Below are 17,219 nucleotides of genomic sequence, written 5' to 3'. Positions count from 1 at the left end.
AAACAAACTGTACAGCTGTTTATAATAATCATATAAATGCATCTAACCTATATATACATATTGATATGTGCGTGAAAACGTTATTGTAGCCTATCCATGCAGTTCAGTACATTACTGGATGGAGTTAGCTGCTAATCTTTGGCCTGAACTGGGCTTGAGAAACAATCTTGTGTTTAATGTTCGGAATGACAACGGTCCTTGAATGCGTCCCGTATCAGTATCCTGCACGTGCAGCTGCCAAGCTAGAGTTCTTCGCTCGGTCTGAGGTGAGTGATTAACGTCCAACTCTTTCACCATAAAACACGAAGGCTGAGTTGTTTAAAATAATGTTTTATCAGTTATTGTCTTGATAACTATGGGGGTTACACATTGCAGGAAATACACCGTCTCAGCAGCATAACTTGTGTTGTTTTCATGCCAACGGCTTTACAGCCCCTGATAATTGTTAGCACTCGACGGACATTTAGCCGCTAATGTCAACTTTAGCTTTCTAAATTAACAAAGTCAGCCCCCGAACTAAAAAAGAAACGTCTTCTTGTTCACTCTCTAACACTAAGACACCAAAGTTAAGCTGGAAATTCAAAAATTAAAGCTGTCAGTATGTTTAGAGTAGCATACTACCAGTAAATCCTCATATCCCCCTAATAAAAATGTTGTTTGCTGTTTTTGGTATATGTTAGCATGACAGTGGGTTTTAAAGCTAATGCTATAATGCTAATACTCTGTTTGCGTACAGTAGGCCTTCACAGGGCATTTTTTATATAACTTCTAGCAGATAGTACTTTGTCGCGTGTGTGTGTGTGTGTGTGTGTGTGTGTGTGTGTGTGTGTGCGTGTGTGCGCGTGTGTGTGTGTGCGTGTGTGTGTGTGTCAGTTGGAGAGAGACAGAGCTGTTTAACGGGACAGAACTGAGGGTATTTTGCGCGCGTGTGTGTGTGTGTTGGAGAGAGGGAGAGAGACATGTTGCTAGCTGTTTAACGTGCATAGTAATGTAGAATAATGGGATTTAATGCTGTGTGTGTGTGTGTGTGTGTGTGTGTGTGTGTGTGTGTGTGTGTGTGTGTGTGTGTGTGTGTGTGTGTGTGTGTGTGTGTGCTGGTATTGACAACAGAGTAGCCTACATAATTGACTGGATAATTTTACTTTTATTCAGTCCCTTCTGTATAAAAAAAAACATTGATATCCAAAATAAACTTCTGATTAGTGAATAGTTTGCACACCTAATCTGCATTATAACCTAAGCTCCGTGTGTGTGTGTGCGTCACTTGGTCTAGCTGATAATTGCTGTGTCCAGAGAGAGAGAGACATGTTGCTAGCTGTTTGACGTGCATACTCATGTAGAATAATGTATTTTGTGTGTGTGTGAACTAGCTAGTTGTAGTGTGTGTGTCATGCTTTGTTGGTGAGTAATGTAGAATATGAGCTGGTATTGACAACAGAGTAGCCTACATAATTGACTGGATAATTTTACTTTTATTCAGTCCCTTCTGTATAAAAAAAACATTGATATCCAAAATAAACTTCTGATTAGTGAATAGTTCGCACACCTAATCTGCATTATAACCTAAGCTCCTTGTGTGTGTGTGTCTGTCTGTCTGTCTGTCTGTAAGATGACCCAGGATGCCTGACTGGAGTTGCACAACACTGTTTTGGATACCAATACAATAATTTCAGTAATTGGTTTGTTTAGGCCTATATACAGGGTATTTTTAAAATAACTTTGGCTAGCAGATAGTTATAGTGTTTGTGTCATGTTGCTAGCTGTACACACATACTCATAGAATGAGGAGTCAAGACATGTCTAACATCTTTTTTTTATCTCCTTTTAGAAAAGAACAAGGAGAATAATTGTGCTTAACTGGTGAGTAAAGGAGAATGTGTGCTGGTATTGACAACATAATACATCATTGACTGGATAATTTTACTTTTATTCAGTCCCTTCTGTATAATCACCAAACATTTACACATTGATGTACAAAAAACACATATCGTAAGTGAATAGTTTGCACCCCTAATTTGCATTATGCCCAGGGGGCAAAGTAGGTTTGTAGACATGGAATGTTGTAAAAGTTTTTTCACCAGAAAGTATATGTAGGGCATTCAAGGATCACAACCTGGGTGGACAACCTGGTAATAGCAAATCAGGGCCATGGTTTAAGGCGAGAGACTGCAGGTGAATGGGGTAACATATTTAATGTATAGATATCACAAAACTTTACCAGTGGATTACTGACATTAGAACAATTACTTTTTGTATTTTTGTTTTTTAAGAAATGTTTGAATAAATATGAAAATCTGGCAATACAGAACAGATTTTGGATACAGCCTTTTTTATTCTAAAAAACTGAATAATACTATACTAGGTCTTAAAATCTATTTTTGTGTTTTTAAGAACAGAATGTCTGACAAATCAGAGTAAGAATGATTATTGAAAGTTTAGTTAACTTCTTTAGAAGTTGGGAATACTGGAAAAAAAAATGTTGAGATAATGTCCTGACTCCCATTGTCTGTCTGTCCATCATAGGAGAGGCATCCCTTTCATTGTTACTGAGGCAAATAGCTTTTTGTGATATCCAACTAAACTTTCAATAATCATTCTTTGCACTATACCAAAGGTTATTGCAGAAGGATTTGCTCATATGTTGTTCATTGTCTTATTTATGAAACATTTTCTTCTTAAAAACATGATCAAAATGCATTGTTATGACCTGTATATAGTGTTTCTCTATTTATATATAAAAAAGGCTGTATCCAAAATCTGTTCTGTAATGACTTTGGACATATTGTAAAAACGAAATAATATAAATTTGACCTCTGGCTTTACCCAACATCCAGATAATGGATTTTTAAAGAGATGCAAATATACACATACAGTCCCCTCCAATAGTATTGGAACGGTGAGGCCAATTACTTTATTTTTGCTGTAGACTGGAAACATTTGGGTTTGACACCAAACGATGAATATGAGACTAGATCAACATTTCAGGTTTCATTTCCAGGTATTCACATCTGGATCCGATACACAACTTAGAAGATAGCATTTTTTGAAAAGGAACACCACATTTTTAGGCGAGCAGAAGTATAGGAACAGATAGACTTTAAATAAATTAAAGTGAATAAAACGTAATATGTTGTCGCAAATCCATTTTGCAATAACTGCATCAAGCCTGTGACCCAGTGACATCACCAAACTTTTACATTCTTCTTTTGTGATGCTTTTCCAGGCTTTCAATGCAGCCTCATTCAGTTGCTGTTTGTGTTAGGGGGTTACTCTCTTAAGTCTCCTCTTTGGCAGGTAAAATGCATGCTCTATAGGGTTTAAGTCTGGAGATTGACATGGCCAGTCTATAACCTTCCACTTCTTGCCCCTGATTAACTCCTTTGTTGTGTTTTGGATCATTATCTTGCTGCATGATGAAGGATCTTCCAATCAGTTTGGTTGCATCTTTCCTTAAATTGGCAGACAAAATGTTTCTGTAGACTTAGGTTGCGTTCCGAATCGCATACTCTTTCTTTTTTCTATTCTACATACTACATCCGACGATAAAAAGAATCTAGTTAGGATGCAGTAGACATACTATTGGGACATACTTTTCTCTCTTATTTCATCATAACATTGCGCCTTGATCTTGCCTCTTGCTTTTATATCCGTCGCATCCCCGTTTGTTTTCATAACATGGACCTATAGGCTTCGTCGATGTTACGTCACTTCACGTGCGCACTGGATTGTGGGTCAGAATCGCCCAAATAGGATGCACTTTTCAACACTAACAATCTTGGCCGCATGAAGTAGACCATCCGGGTATTCTAACCATCCTAAATCTGGCCACAAGAATCGGGACATCCTAAATCTTTTTTCTACATACTATATAGTAGAAAGTATGCGATTCGGAACGCAACCATAGAGTTCATTTTGCTGTTGCCATCATGTGTTACATCATCAATGAAGATTAATGAGCCCATCCGAGAAGAAGCCATGCAAGCCCAAGCCATGACATTGCCTCCACCGTGTTTCACAGATGAGCTTGTATGTTTGGGATTATGAGCAGATTCTTTCTTTCTCTAAACTTTAGCCTTTCCATCACTTTGGTAAAGGTGCATCTTGACAACAACACAGTAACACATGATGGCAACAGCAAAATGAACTCAGAAGTATACAGGAACATTTTGTCTGCCAATTTAAAGAAAGATGCAACCAAACTGATTGGAAGATCCTTCATCATGCAGCAAGATAATGATCCAAAAAAAACTGCAAAAACAACAGAGGAGTTCATCAGGGGCAAAGAAATGTGAGGGGTGTACACACACACACACACACACACACACACTCACACACATATATATGTGGGGGTTTGTGGACGTATTACCTGCTGCTACTTCACACTCCATCCTCACACTGGGCCTCATTGCATCCAACGAGCGCATGCATATGGCTATTATAATTTATATACTACACATAATATACTCTGGCTTTACCCAACATCTAGATAATTGATTTTTAAAGAGATGCAAATATACACATAATGAGTTGGATATTGCAAATGTGCATATTTATTCGAACCTTTCTGAAAAAAATACAGAAAATAATTGTTCTGTCAGTAATCAACTGGCAACATTTCATGGTTTAAGATAAACCCTCTTGCTTTCCAGTACGTAGCTCACCAGATTGTAATCCTTGAGGGTCCTAGATATTATTTATAGAGAACAACCTTTTACAACAATCCATGTCTGTTTTCTGAAAAAAGGGTGTTTTGCCCCCTGGGTATTATTAACCTAAGCTCCTTCATGGACAAAATTAGGACTGTATCAACAAATCCATAAACATCAATTTATAAAAGTTTCATTATTGATTCATTGTGTCGCATGATAAGAGTGGAGATAGATAATACACAAACAAAGCATGATGTCTGCATCACTGCTTCAGTGTCCCACCACCTGTCCACTACTGCTACAGGGGCTGGCAGTGCAATGACAGCGCTGAGCCAGCCATGTGTATTAGCTTATTATTTAATTTAACACGCTAGTGTACTGATAGTAGGAAGTTACCAAGACGTCCCACCACAGTGAAAAGCAGGACCAATTTACACTTGATTTGTACCTGTTCTTCATGAACAGCTTTTTGATAAGAGTGTAATGAGTTAAGTCACTGGCAGCGGGCTGTGTGTTTGCAGATAATGTATGTGTGTCTCTCTCACATACGCTCCCTGCTGTCAAACAGAGAAACCGAGAGCGACGTGGATGATAGGCAGCCATATAGACCTACTAGGTATTCAGTCCAACACCTGTTGTTCAGCAGTTTATGTGGTGGCACCCACCCGCTCTATTCATTAACTAAATGCTGTTTAACAGTGGCGCAGCACCGTTCCTTAACATAGGGAAAAGACTGTTACTGCTCAATGAAATAAAGATAATTTGCTGACTAATTGTATTGTAAAAACAAAACAATATAGAATATTTGATCTATTATGGCCAGCCCTACATGCAATTAGGCAACTATTTCTGCAATTGCTAGGAAGAATGTATTTCAAATTAATAATTGTTTTCCACTCTCTGTTTTCCAGACGCCTGGTCTTGTACCCTGACTCTACCATCCCAACCCCCAACCCCTTTGACCGCTTCTTGTTGCAGATTCACAGTCTGGGCAAGCGGTCGCTTTCTGCTCTGTCTGTACTCTCTGCTAAATCTGTCTTCTCTCTCCCTGTGTCACGCTCTGACTGAGAAGTACTAGTCAGTATTCCCGGGGACATTCAGATCTACCTCCCCAAAGCTTGCTTGCTCTCTCTACCCTTGTATCAAAATCCAGATTTCTCTCTTCTTTTATTCACCTCTGACTGAGTCTGAGACTAGTCAGTTTGCAGAAAAAAACCTTTGAAGCAAATCTTTTTGACGCAAACCTTTTTTGAAGCAAAACTTTTTGACGCAAACCTTTCTCAAACCTTTTGAGAAAAAACCTTTCTCAAACGTTTTCAGAAAAAACCTTTGATAAGCAAACCTTTTGAGAACTTTGAACCTTTGAGAAATCAGAGACCATGCCAAAAAAAGGAAAGAAATCTCAAGCTTCAAAAGTACGCTGGCTGAAGTTAAGTGAGTTTCTATCCTCAAAACAAGCTGAACCTGTGGAACATTCTGATCCTTACAGCAACAGAGAGGTAAATGTTTCTGAGCCTTCTAATGCTAATGTGACATGTGAGTTAGCATCCCGCAGCCAGAACCATTATACATATCATGATGCCAACAACAGTCAGTGCTCCTGTAACTCTGCAACATTTTTAGCTTTCCTGCACGAGTTAAGTCACCTTAAAAGCGCAGACCTTGATCTTGTTTTAGATCGTGGCTATTCAATGTATGTGGAAACAGTGGAACAGTTGATAAAAGATGGAAGGATAGTTCATGGACATTTGAATAGAGATGAAATTCCTGAGGTTGTACGTGGCTACAGACTGCATCACATAATGACAAAATGTAACTCAATGTATGGAATGTTTACATCTACTCCTGCAGAAGGCGACTTCTTAAACCTTTCAGACGGACTTCAGTGCTTGACATCTGGAGTGAACTTCGCTCTGTTGGTAATGAGCCATGTCTTCATTGCTGTTTTCCGAGACCAGCAAGCAAGGTATGGATTTTTTGACCCACACACAAGACGACCTGATGGCCTTCCCATTGGCCCAGACAGTACTGGAACAGCTGTCATGTTCACTTTCAACCATTTAAGAGATCTGCAAACCAAACTTTGCACAATCTTTACCTTGTTAGGCACCAGCCCAGAGGCTCCTTATGAACTAATCCCTGTGCTTTTTCAGAGTGTAGATGAAGCCTCTGTGAATGAAAATGTTGTTCACGTAAACTCTAATGCAGACACTGCTGTTTTACACACGAGGGGGCATATCGATAACACTACGGTCAGTGTTACACAGCCTGACATTGAAATGTCTTTGCCGTCAAGCTCAGTTACAGAGTCTACACCCTGTGCTGACATGCAATCAGATGTGGTTGTTCAAAGTGTAGAGGAAATCTCTGTAGAAGAAAATGTGGCTCATGTCGATGCAAATGCAGAAGTTTCACACATGAGGGAGCAGAACGTTCACACTATTTCCAGTGTAACACAGCCTGAAACTGAGATGTTGTTGCCATCATGCTCAGATACAGCCTATACCCCCTATGCAGACGTTACATCAGATTCAAGTGAATTAATACATGTGTGTAGCAATGCAGGTTCAGAATGTTATACATTAGATAATCCAGAAAAGGACCACAGAGCTATACCAAATCTATCTAAACTTCCCAAACATGCAAGGATAAAGTATAAAAGAAGAATGATGGCTGCAGAGAAGGCAAAGGCAAAACATGACAAAAACACTGAAACTCCCCTCCAAAAGAAAAAGAGGAAAGAGAGGGAAAGGTACGCTAAAGAAGTGAGCAAATCCCATGACAATTCTTACAGAAAAAGAAAGAAGTCCTACACAACTTCTCGCTATCAACACGACTCCGACTTCCGGCAGAGGCAGAAGCATAACTTAACAAATCGTTACAGGCAAGACGAAAGATTTAAGGACAAGCGAAGGTCGTATATAACCAATCGTTACAGGCAAAGCGAAAGCTTTAAGCAGAAGCAGAGGTCGTATATAACCAACCGTTACAGGCAAAGCGAAAGCTTTAAGCAGAAGCAAAGGTCGTATATAACCAACCGTTACAGGCAAAGCGAAAGCTTTAAGGACAAGCAAAGGTCGTATATAACCAACCGTTACAGGCAAAGTGAAAGCTTCAAGCAGAAGCAGAGGTCATACACATGCACCCGCTATCGCTTAGATGCTCGTTTCAGACAAACTAAAAAGTCTAATGTAACCACTCGTTATGCAAAGGACCCTGCATTTAGAGCCAGACAGAAAGAAACAATGAGACAACGCATGAGAAACAAATACCAAAGCAATCGTGCATTTGGAATGACTCATCGCATGAACTGTGCGATGAGAATAAGACAAAAATACAGACGCATGCAAAGAAGGCAAAACCAAAGGGATGACAGTCCTATTAGAGATTCTATGGATGACAGTCTCATTAGAGATGCGATGGAAGACATGCAGATGCGAGATGCTATAGAAGTTTTTCGATCCAATATCAAAAAGGCCCCAATACATGGCTGCACGTGCTGCCATCGATCTTTGTTTCCAAATCAAGTGAAATGTTGCAATAGATCAAAGTACAATACAAATCCACTTGTTGCTCAAACCTGCCTGACAGGGAAGTTTGTTCATGTCTGTACTGATGAGTGTCAAAATGCTCAACAATGCACAGTACCAGCTGAAAGAAAAAAAGAGTGGATCTGTCACACTTGCCATGAGCACCTTAAAACTGGAAGTATGCCACCACTTGCCATAGCTAACAATCTAGAACTAGCAGATATTCCCACTGAACTCTGTGATTTAAACATTTTGGAGAGGCATCTCATTTCCAAATGCATAACATTCGCCAAAATTATCCCACTCCCGAAGGGAGGTCAGCGCCAGATTTGTGGAAACTTGGTCTGCGTCCCATCAGAAGTACAAGAAACGGTAAATGCCTTACCGAGACTAAGAAGTGAGTCTCAGGTCATGAGAGTTAAACTTAAGAGGAAATTGTGCTATACCGGCCATCAACTTTACCAAAGTGTAACATGGACTAAACTAGTGAGGGCTTTGCTTAAACTAAAAGAGGTCCATCCGCAGTATACTGACATAACAATCCGAGATGAGGAAGAGCTTTGTGACCCATTAATTGATGAGGAAGCAAATGACTCGGATGAGGAAAACATGGATGATACGGACTATAATGTTGAAGATATGATGGAAATTGACAGCTTTGAGAACGATGCACTCTTTGAGGCAGAAATGGATTCTGAGAACGATGAACAGGATACAAATAGTCAGTTGTCTGATGGTCAGCAACCACAGCAGCAGTCTGAAAATATTGAACAGGAGAGTGATGAACCTAATGGCGCCGTTGCTCTCGAGTCATGTCTACAACCAACTGATTTGACAGATGAAATATTAAGTTTTAGTGAGGGAATCTACTCGGTTGCACCCGCTGAGGGAAACAAACCAGTAAGCTTTTTCAAAACTCCTAACCTAGAGGCAATGGCTTTTCCCGTTCAGTTTCCCACTGGTAAAAACACTCTAGACGAAAACCGTCGCAAAACAATAACACCCTGCAGTTATTTCAAAACTAGACTTTGCTGTGCAGACAACCGTTTTGCTAGGGATACAAACTATCTCTTTTTCGCTCAGTTTGTAAGCGAAATACATCAGGCCACTTCCAGCATGTCAATACAGCTGCGTAAAGCAAAACCTTTTACACGAGATGGTCGCAAAATAACCAATGCAATGTTGCAGAACAAGCATGAGGTTGAAAAACTTGTGCGTAACAAAGATGCAATCCGATTCATGACACCACTCAGAGGCTCCCCCGCGTTTTGGGAGAAGACGACCAAAGATTTATTCTCGATGATTCGTCAGATGGGGACGCCAACATTCTTTCTTACATTTTCTGCTGCTGAAATGCGCTGGAAAGAGGTTATTACAGCCATTAAAGCTCAACAAGGCGAACAAGTGAATTTTGATGCACTCGATTGGCAGGCGAAAGCGTCCATCTTAAGATCAAACCCGGTGACCTCTATGCGACTTTTTGACAAACGTGTTGAGGCTCTGTTCAGAGATTTGATACTGTCACCCGCTCAACCCATCGGTAAAGTGGTGGACTGGTTTTTGAGATTGGAATTTCAGCACCGTGGAAGCCCACACATACACTGTCTCGTATGGGTAGAAGGAGCTCCTGTGTTTGAAGAAGACTCTGATCAGACGGTTTGTGATTTCGTTTCCAAATACATCACAGCTCAGTTGCCTGATCCAAACACACAACCTGAACTGCACAAAAAAGTTACAGAAGTTCAGATGCACAGCAAAACACATTCAAAGACATGTGTTAAATATTCCAATGCCAACTGCCGTTTTGGATTTCCTAAAATCCCAGCCCCAGAAACCATGATAATACGATCTAAAGTATTGGAAGATGAAGATGAGAGAGAGTTGGTGGCAATAAGAAAGCTCAACGCACTAAAGCGGTTAAACGATGTAGCTGAGAGCGCATCTCTGACTTTAGAACAGATGTTGGCGTCATGTGACCTCACGGTTGAGGAATACATAGAATGCCTGTGTATTAAAGCCAAAGCAAGTGAGGTGGTTCTAAAGCGTGATCCAAAAGACTCGTGGGTAAATGGATACAATCCTGCCCTCCTTGAAGCCTGGGATGCTAATTTAGATATACAGTTCATTCTCAACCCTTACTCGTGTATCATGTACATCTGCAGCTACATCAGCAAAGCTGAACACGGTTTAAGTGAATACCTCAAATCAATGATTCAAAATTCAAGTCATGAAAATGTAAATGAGAGCGATGAGATGAAACTGGTAATGCAGGCGTACTCTAAGAAAAGAGAGGTCAGTGCTCAAGAGTGTGTGGCCCGTGCATGTGGTCTACGCATGAAACAGTGTTCACGCCAGGTCATATTTGTACAGACTGATGACAACGCGCTAAAAATGAGTTACCCCATGTCCTTCCTAGAGAACAGAACGCCAGACTCTGTTAATTTGTGGATGAACGGATTACCTGACAAGTACCAATGCAGACCAGAAACTCCAGACTTTGAGGCAATGTGCTTGGCCGATTTTGCTTCCACTTGTAGAATTGTCTATGGCAAACAGGCAAAAGGTCCCAACGTAGTGCCCCTACTGAATGAGATGGGATTTGTTCAGAGAAGAACAAACGGTAAACCCGCTGTTATTAAATATCGTTGTTTCTCACAGGAGAAGAATCCTGAGGAATTTCACGGCACATTACTAAAGCTTTACGTCCCGTATCGCGCACAGACGGAGCTAAAATCCATACACTACCCCACCAACCAGTCCTTCCACGAACGTGCTGGCATTTGGATACGAGGTACAGAGCGCCCTGAGATGGTGTCTTGTGTCGTGAAACGAAACCGAGAAAAATATGAAAAACACAGGGAAGACATTGATAGTGCCATCGCAGAGTTTGAACAGAATGGTGTTATAATAAACGAATGGTGTAATCTGGCTCCCGAATGTGAACTACAAAGGTTAGAATGCATTGAGGAACTTGAAGCAAGACCAGCTGATGAGGATAACGTGCAAGAGAACGTGCCGGACTATAATCTGAGGACAGAAAACAGACCAGAAGTTGCCATCATGAGAGAAGCCCCTGAGATAGATCCCGCAATGTTGCGGCAAATGTATCAAAATTTAAACCAAAAGCAAGCGTCCGTTTTCTACGCCATCAGAGACTGGAGCATAAAACGCGTCTGTGGTTTAAATGTGGAACCGTTCTTCTATTTCATTAACGGTGGTGCTGGAACAGGCAAGTCTCATCTTATCAAATGCATCCACGCAGAAGCATCCAAAATATTGTCTAGGCTTCCACGTAATGCAGAGGAATCGGACATGTCAAAACCTACCGTCCTGTTAACCGCGTTTACTGGCACCGCCGCTTTCAACATTTCAGGCACAACATTGCATTGTCTCCTAAAGCTGCCGAGAAGTTTAAAGCCTCCGTTCAATGGTCTTGGTAATAAACTAGATGAAGTCAGGGCAGAGCTTTCAAATGCAGAGATACTCATAATTGATGAAATCAGTATGGTTTCAAAGTCTCTCTTTGCCTATGTCGATGCCAGATTGAAACAAATCAAAGGAAATCACAGACCTTTCGGTGGGATGTGTGTCCTCGCCGTGGGTGATTTCAATCAGCTCCCTCCTGTTCGACAGTCTAAACCGTTGTGCGTCTATGATCCAACTCAGATCGACCTCTGGCGCGACCAATTTCAGATTATCACGTTGACTGAGATTATGCGTCAGAAAGACGACGTCCCATTTGCTGAGATGCTGAACCGCATCCGCGTTAAAGAGAAGGAAGAGGCATTATCCAACCAAGACAAAGCTTTGCTTTCACAGGCTGTCGCTGATCCGGCACACTGTCCAAAAGACATACTCCACGTCTTCGCTACAAATAAACAGGTTGATGCACATAATTCGACATCACTAGAGCGGTTTCACTCTGACATCATAAAGATAGATGCAGACGACTATCGAAAAGATCCCAGAACTGGTAGAATGGCGAGAGAAGCTACACCTTTTAAAGGGGACAATAAAGAGTTACCTGACTCAATTAAAGTTGCTTTAGGCGCTCGTGTCATGCTTACAAGAAATATCAACGTGCAGTCTGGTCTCTGCAATGGAACATTTGCATGTATTGCGAAAATAGTGACCAGTGATGGCGGTAGTGCTTCACACGTCAACAAACTTGGACTAGAACTAGATGTGGCAAGAAATCCCAGCAATATCAGTGCAGCTGATAATATTGTGTACATTGATAGAGATGAAGAAAAACTGAAGCAAAAGGGAGTGGTCCGCAGGCAGTTTCCTTTAAAACTTGCGTTTGCTTGTACAATACACAAGGTTCAAGGCATGACAAGGTCCTCCGCCGCAGTCTCACTAAAAAGCATCTTTGAGCCAGGCATGGCCTATGTTGCTCTCAGCAGAGTTACTTCCCTCAGTGGACTTCATATTCTAGATTTTGATGAGACAAAAATATATGCTAATCCACAAGTCAAAATAGGTCTTGCAGCCATGGCAGAAGCTTCATTTGAACATTTAATGCCTCTACTGAATGTCACAGCGACATTAAACAGGCCAGATATTCTCACCGTCATCCACCACAACACAGAAGGACTTCCGTCTCACATCGCTGATATCAAGAGTCACCATGAACTTCACCTTGCTGATGTCCTGTGTCTAACAGAAACTCACTTACAAGGATCATTTGTCGCTCAAAGTCTCCATTTACAAGGGTACAAGATGTTCAATCGCAACCGAAATGTCTCGTACACAAACTTTCCTGACATGGTTCGCAAAAATGGTGGCGGAGTCGCTATCTATGTAAAAGACCATATACAAGTCCGTGAAAAGCAGTACGTACACAATGCTACTGACATTGAGTTTACAGTTGTCAAGCTTGAAGCCCCATTCAATGCGCTGATCGCTGCTGTTTACAAGCCTCCAAGCTACAGCATACACTCATTCCTTTCCAACTTGCAAAGCCTCTTGGATTCGCTAGAAATTATGGATCATCATCCAATCATAGTCTGCGGAGATTTTAATGAAAATCTGTTGTCCGGAGCAAGCAAGCCGATCCTTGAACTGTTTCAGTCAAAAGGTTACGAGCAACTTATCACAGCCGCTACCACCGACAAAAATACACTCTTGGACCACATTTACATCTCTCGACCACAGTGCTGTCTGCATTCTGGCTTGCTCCAAACTTACTACAGTTACCACAATCCTGTGTACTGTACGATTACCTCAGAAATATTGGAAATGTAAATTGAGAGTATATAACCTGGGTAACCATTGCTAAGTTTAACAAAACTAAGTATTGTGTAATGCATTGATGATTGTAAATCGACTTATTACTTAACATAACATATTACTTGAACAAAACTTAATCCAGAAAAATACTAAATAAAAAAAAAACTAATACATTTGTGGGTGGGATTGTCCTTGTCAGCCAAGCTGTAAAATCTGCTTCGGCTGTTCCAGCCTTTTACAGGCTGGGAGGGAGGGTGGGATGGAGGGACAATCTCACTCAAGATAAATATCAACATGCTTCATTCTAGAAACTTCATTCAAACTTTAAGATCTTCAACAACTTCACCACGTCTGCTTTTATTCAACATTTTCAAAATAAATCCTAACTTCAAAATTCGTCAACATTTCATTAAAAATGATGCAACATTTAAAATCGCTTCTTCTCACTCATACTTCTTCCCCTAAACTTCATTCAACCAATATCCAACCAGCGTCATTTGCAACCGATGACTAAATATTCAATTATATTGTGGGTGGCAAAGCTTAAATAATCCAACTACTACGTATTGAAAAATGGTCGACCCTTTTAAATTGTGAATAAACAATTCTCCCAATATATATATATATATATACATATATATTTATACATATAAAATATAATGGCAGTCCTGAGAAGTGGACAGGAAACTACAAGTAAGTGCTGGTAACTAAGGCATAACTTTGATCATTATCAGTAATTGCGGGAAGTTGTAATGATTCATTATTGCTCCTGCTGCACTCTACATTACTGCTATTTAATACATTTCTTTTTTGTCTGTATATTTGTCTACATAAGTGCCCCACAGTTGTCACTCGGGAGGCCCCTCAGCTCAGAAGTTACACCAGAGTTCTAGAAACACCAACATTGGGCTTCACAGCAGACCTGACAGACATCTACTCAAGGCAGAGAGACCAACCACAGATGTCTGCAAAGCCCTTCATAGTTCTCTGGAACAGTGCCATGTATGTGACTACATATTTTTTTATATTAGTGTTGTATTAAAATCCTCTGCATGTCTATGCTGATTTGGTTGTTGTCACTGTCCGCAGTATTCATTGTAAGTAACATAGAATGCACATTTGGGTTTGGTTTCAGGCTGAGAGGCGGTTGTGATGGATCTGCATCGAGGAAACATGGTGAGACTGGGGCAACAGGAAAATCTAGTGGCAATCAACCCGAGTGGTCATCTTGACCTGGAACAAAGCATTTTGTAAGTAAACTTTCTTTATCTAATGTACCTGTACCTCAAACCATCAGTGACACTCACAATGTGAAAAACATGAAATGATCAATTGCTTCTGATTTTTTCTCACTTGATCTGTGCCAGGCTGAGTCGTCAGCACCATGGAGAGGTCAACTCAAGGCAGTAAAAGACACTTCAACTCTCTGCTTCAAAAACGTAAGTAGATTATATTTAATGCTTTTTTACGCAAACATTTGAACTTGTGTGTTCTACAAGTGATTTAATTAATGTTTTATTATAACATTTACCCCTCATCTTTACAGCAAACTACTCTGAGAGTCTTCTGCAGCAGTATCCTGGAGTCCTCAACTCAACAAAAAAAAGATGCTTCCTGTTAGCTGTCCATCCAGATGGCCACATGACCAACCATCCCATAGGAGAGAATCATATGGACTGAGGAAAAGCAGATAAGGGGCAGGCAGTGCGGCTCCACAACTCTTTACTGAGCATGTAAGAAGATACTTATAAGATTTGACCTTGCTTCTTATGTAAGTGATTAAATGCATATTTGGTTATTTGGTCTTATTGTAAAACATTTTTCTGTTGTTGATCTTCTCTACAGCAATTTCCTTTGGGAGTCTTATCTGCTCAACAGAAACAGTCGCTGCCCTTCATCATCTGGCCACTGGAAGAATGACTTGAAGAAGAGACAGTTTCCTTTCCGCTAACCACCGTACAAAGATACACATTGTGTCATCCACATTAGCTACACTGTGCACAAGACTTTCAGACAATCACAGATTCAAACATTAACTAGTCTGTCACACGCAGTCGTCCTGGTAGGGGATCTCTCAAAGACTTGGCCTACCTAAAGGTTTCTTCAATTTTTTTTTTTTCCCTGATAAAGGTTTTTAAGAAGTTTTTCCTGACATGCTTTGAGGGTGTAAGGCTGTAAATATTATATCGGCAGACTTTTATATTTTCCTTTTTCTATGGGGTTAACATTTTTCATGTAACAATAACATTTTAATAAATGGTGAATTAACAGAAATATTCCAACAGACTTTATCTGATTTACTTTGAAGGTGGGCATTATTCAATGTCTCAATGCATTTGTATATGTTTGCATATATGCATAGAGGGTAGCCTACAATGTAACATATATTGGAACGAACATTTTTTACACCTGTTGATTTGATTACACCACTCTATCTTAAGAGGTCAATAAGATTATCATCGATATCCTTTCTGAAATGTTCTGTGTACAGGTTTATCATAAAATAACTGGGACATGAAGGTAAAGTGATAGCAAAAAAGGTCTGAAAAAATACAAGGTTCTTTTAGTTATCAAATTTAAATATTGCGGTTTAAAATAATGATGTAGTGAAATTTTATTTTATGGTGAGAAATAAACACTGAACAAACTAGTGTCTCACTATGTTTCTTCCCGTTTCCGTCTGACGAGGGCAAGTCTTTCAGACTCACGGTTTGCGAGATAGAAGTAGCAGTTTGGAATATATAGCACCATAGGAATATATAGGTTTCTTTATAAATTAGACCTGGTCTCTGTTTTTAGCACAGGATTGGTGGTATAGTGGTTAAAGCCTTGGTCTTGTAATCAGAAAATCACAGGATTGAATCCAGCTTGTGGAATAACATTTTCTACTTATATCATTGTGTGAAGTGGAACATGTCTCATGCTAAGTGTAGATGACACATGAGGTAGAGCTGTTTACCCCGAACAATTTTATTTATTGTTTACCCTGAACTAAAAGTTGGCGGTTCAAGCCCCGGTTACAGCTACATTTTAGACTTACACGGATTTTCTTTTAACTTTGCACAGATGTTTATTATGACTCAATTATGACCTCAGAGTAGTTTAGAGGTCAAATTTCAAGGTCATAATTCATTCATTTTTCATTCATTTTTCATACATTGTATCATTCAATCATTCTGTTGATTCAGATATATTCATCCTTCGTTCTTCATCAACATTCAGCAGTGAAGGGTCAAATTCAGCATCAGCTTCAGCATCAGCGTCAGCATTCACACCGCAATTTCTTCAAGGAATTGCAATTCTAGTTCATTATAAAACACTCTTTTTGTGTCACATATATCACCTGTTCTTCTTTACCTTTGAACTTCTTATTTAAATACATTCAGTGTGCGCCTGAATCAAACATGCTTTTTTTTGCTAATACAGTTCCAAAAAGGTGTGTGAGCGGATGGTAAACGTAGAGCTACAGCGATGTGTGTGTCTGTATATACACTGCATATGCTTCAGGCTTTAGAGCAAAGGACTTGTGCTTGCTGTTGACATTCAGATTGCATTTTGCACTGCATCCCACCCGCAGGCTACACAAGGAGCATCTGTCTAATGGTAGCAGTCAGGTTTCAGTCTAAGTTGCAGGTTAGCAAATTAGCCCCCAGTGCATCAGTTGGTCTGTTGTTTCTTTGACACTCAAGGGAATAAGAGTTATTTTTAAGCTCTTATTCAATATTACCTGCTGCTTTTTTGGCTCTTCAAAACAGCACCAACGTATTAAAATAAAATGTTGTGCCAGACACACTCATTTTCCCGTATC

General features: G+C 40.1%; 1 protein-coding gene across 2 annotated transcripts; it reads left to right on the top strand.

The window, feature by feature from the left end:
- Positions 1-1,826: 1,826 nt before the first annotated feature.
- On the top strand, positions 1,827-15,851 carry LOC307251994 (uncharacterized protein). Of its 2 annotated transcripts, XR_013844915.1 has the most exons (7): positions 1,827-1,860; positions 5,561-6,148; positions 6,501-6,615; positions 14,247-14,413; positions 14,547-14,661; positions 14,779-14,850; positions 14,958-15,138. XR_013844915.1 is itself a non-coding variant. In XM_080029506.1 (5 exons), the coding sequence occupies exon 1, from the start codon at positions 6,692-6,694 to the stop codon at positions 13,424-13,426; it is 6,735 nt and encodes a 2,244-aa protein (XP_079885632.1). In that variant the 5' UTR covers positions 6,642-6,691; the 3' UTR covers positions 13,427-14,413; positions 14,547-14,661; positions 14,779-14,850; positions 14,958-15,144; positions 15,257-15,851. The 2 variants fall into 2 exon arrangements, 1 of the variants encoding a protein (XP_079885632.1); XM_080029506.1 differs by lacking the exons at positions 1,827-1,860; positions 5,561-6,148; positions 6,501-6,615 and adding an exon at positions 15,257-15,851 and having other exon boundaries at positions 6,642-14,413; positions 14,958-15,144.
- The last annotated feature ends 1,368 nt before the right edge of the window (positions 15,852-17,219 follow it).

The sequence above is a fragment of the Ammodytes marinus genome (genome assembly GCF_949987685.1).
Source record: "Ammodytes marinus genome assembly, chromosome: 6".
In the NCBI taxonomy this organism is placed as follows: Eukaryota; Metazoa; Chordata; class Actinopteri; order Uranoscopiformes; family Ammodytidae; genus Ammodytes; species Ammodytes marinus.
This window is presented reverse-complemented; position numbering and strand designations above follow the sequence as displayed.

Excerpts from the sequence above, each read along its gene's own strand:
- LOC307251994 (XM_080029506.1), top strand. The coding sequence starts at position 6,692 with ATGTTCACTTTCAACCATTTAAGAGATCTGCAAACCAAACTTTGCACA.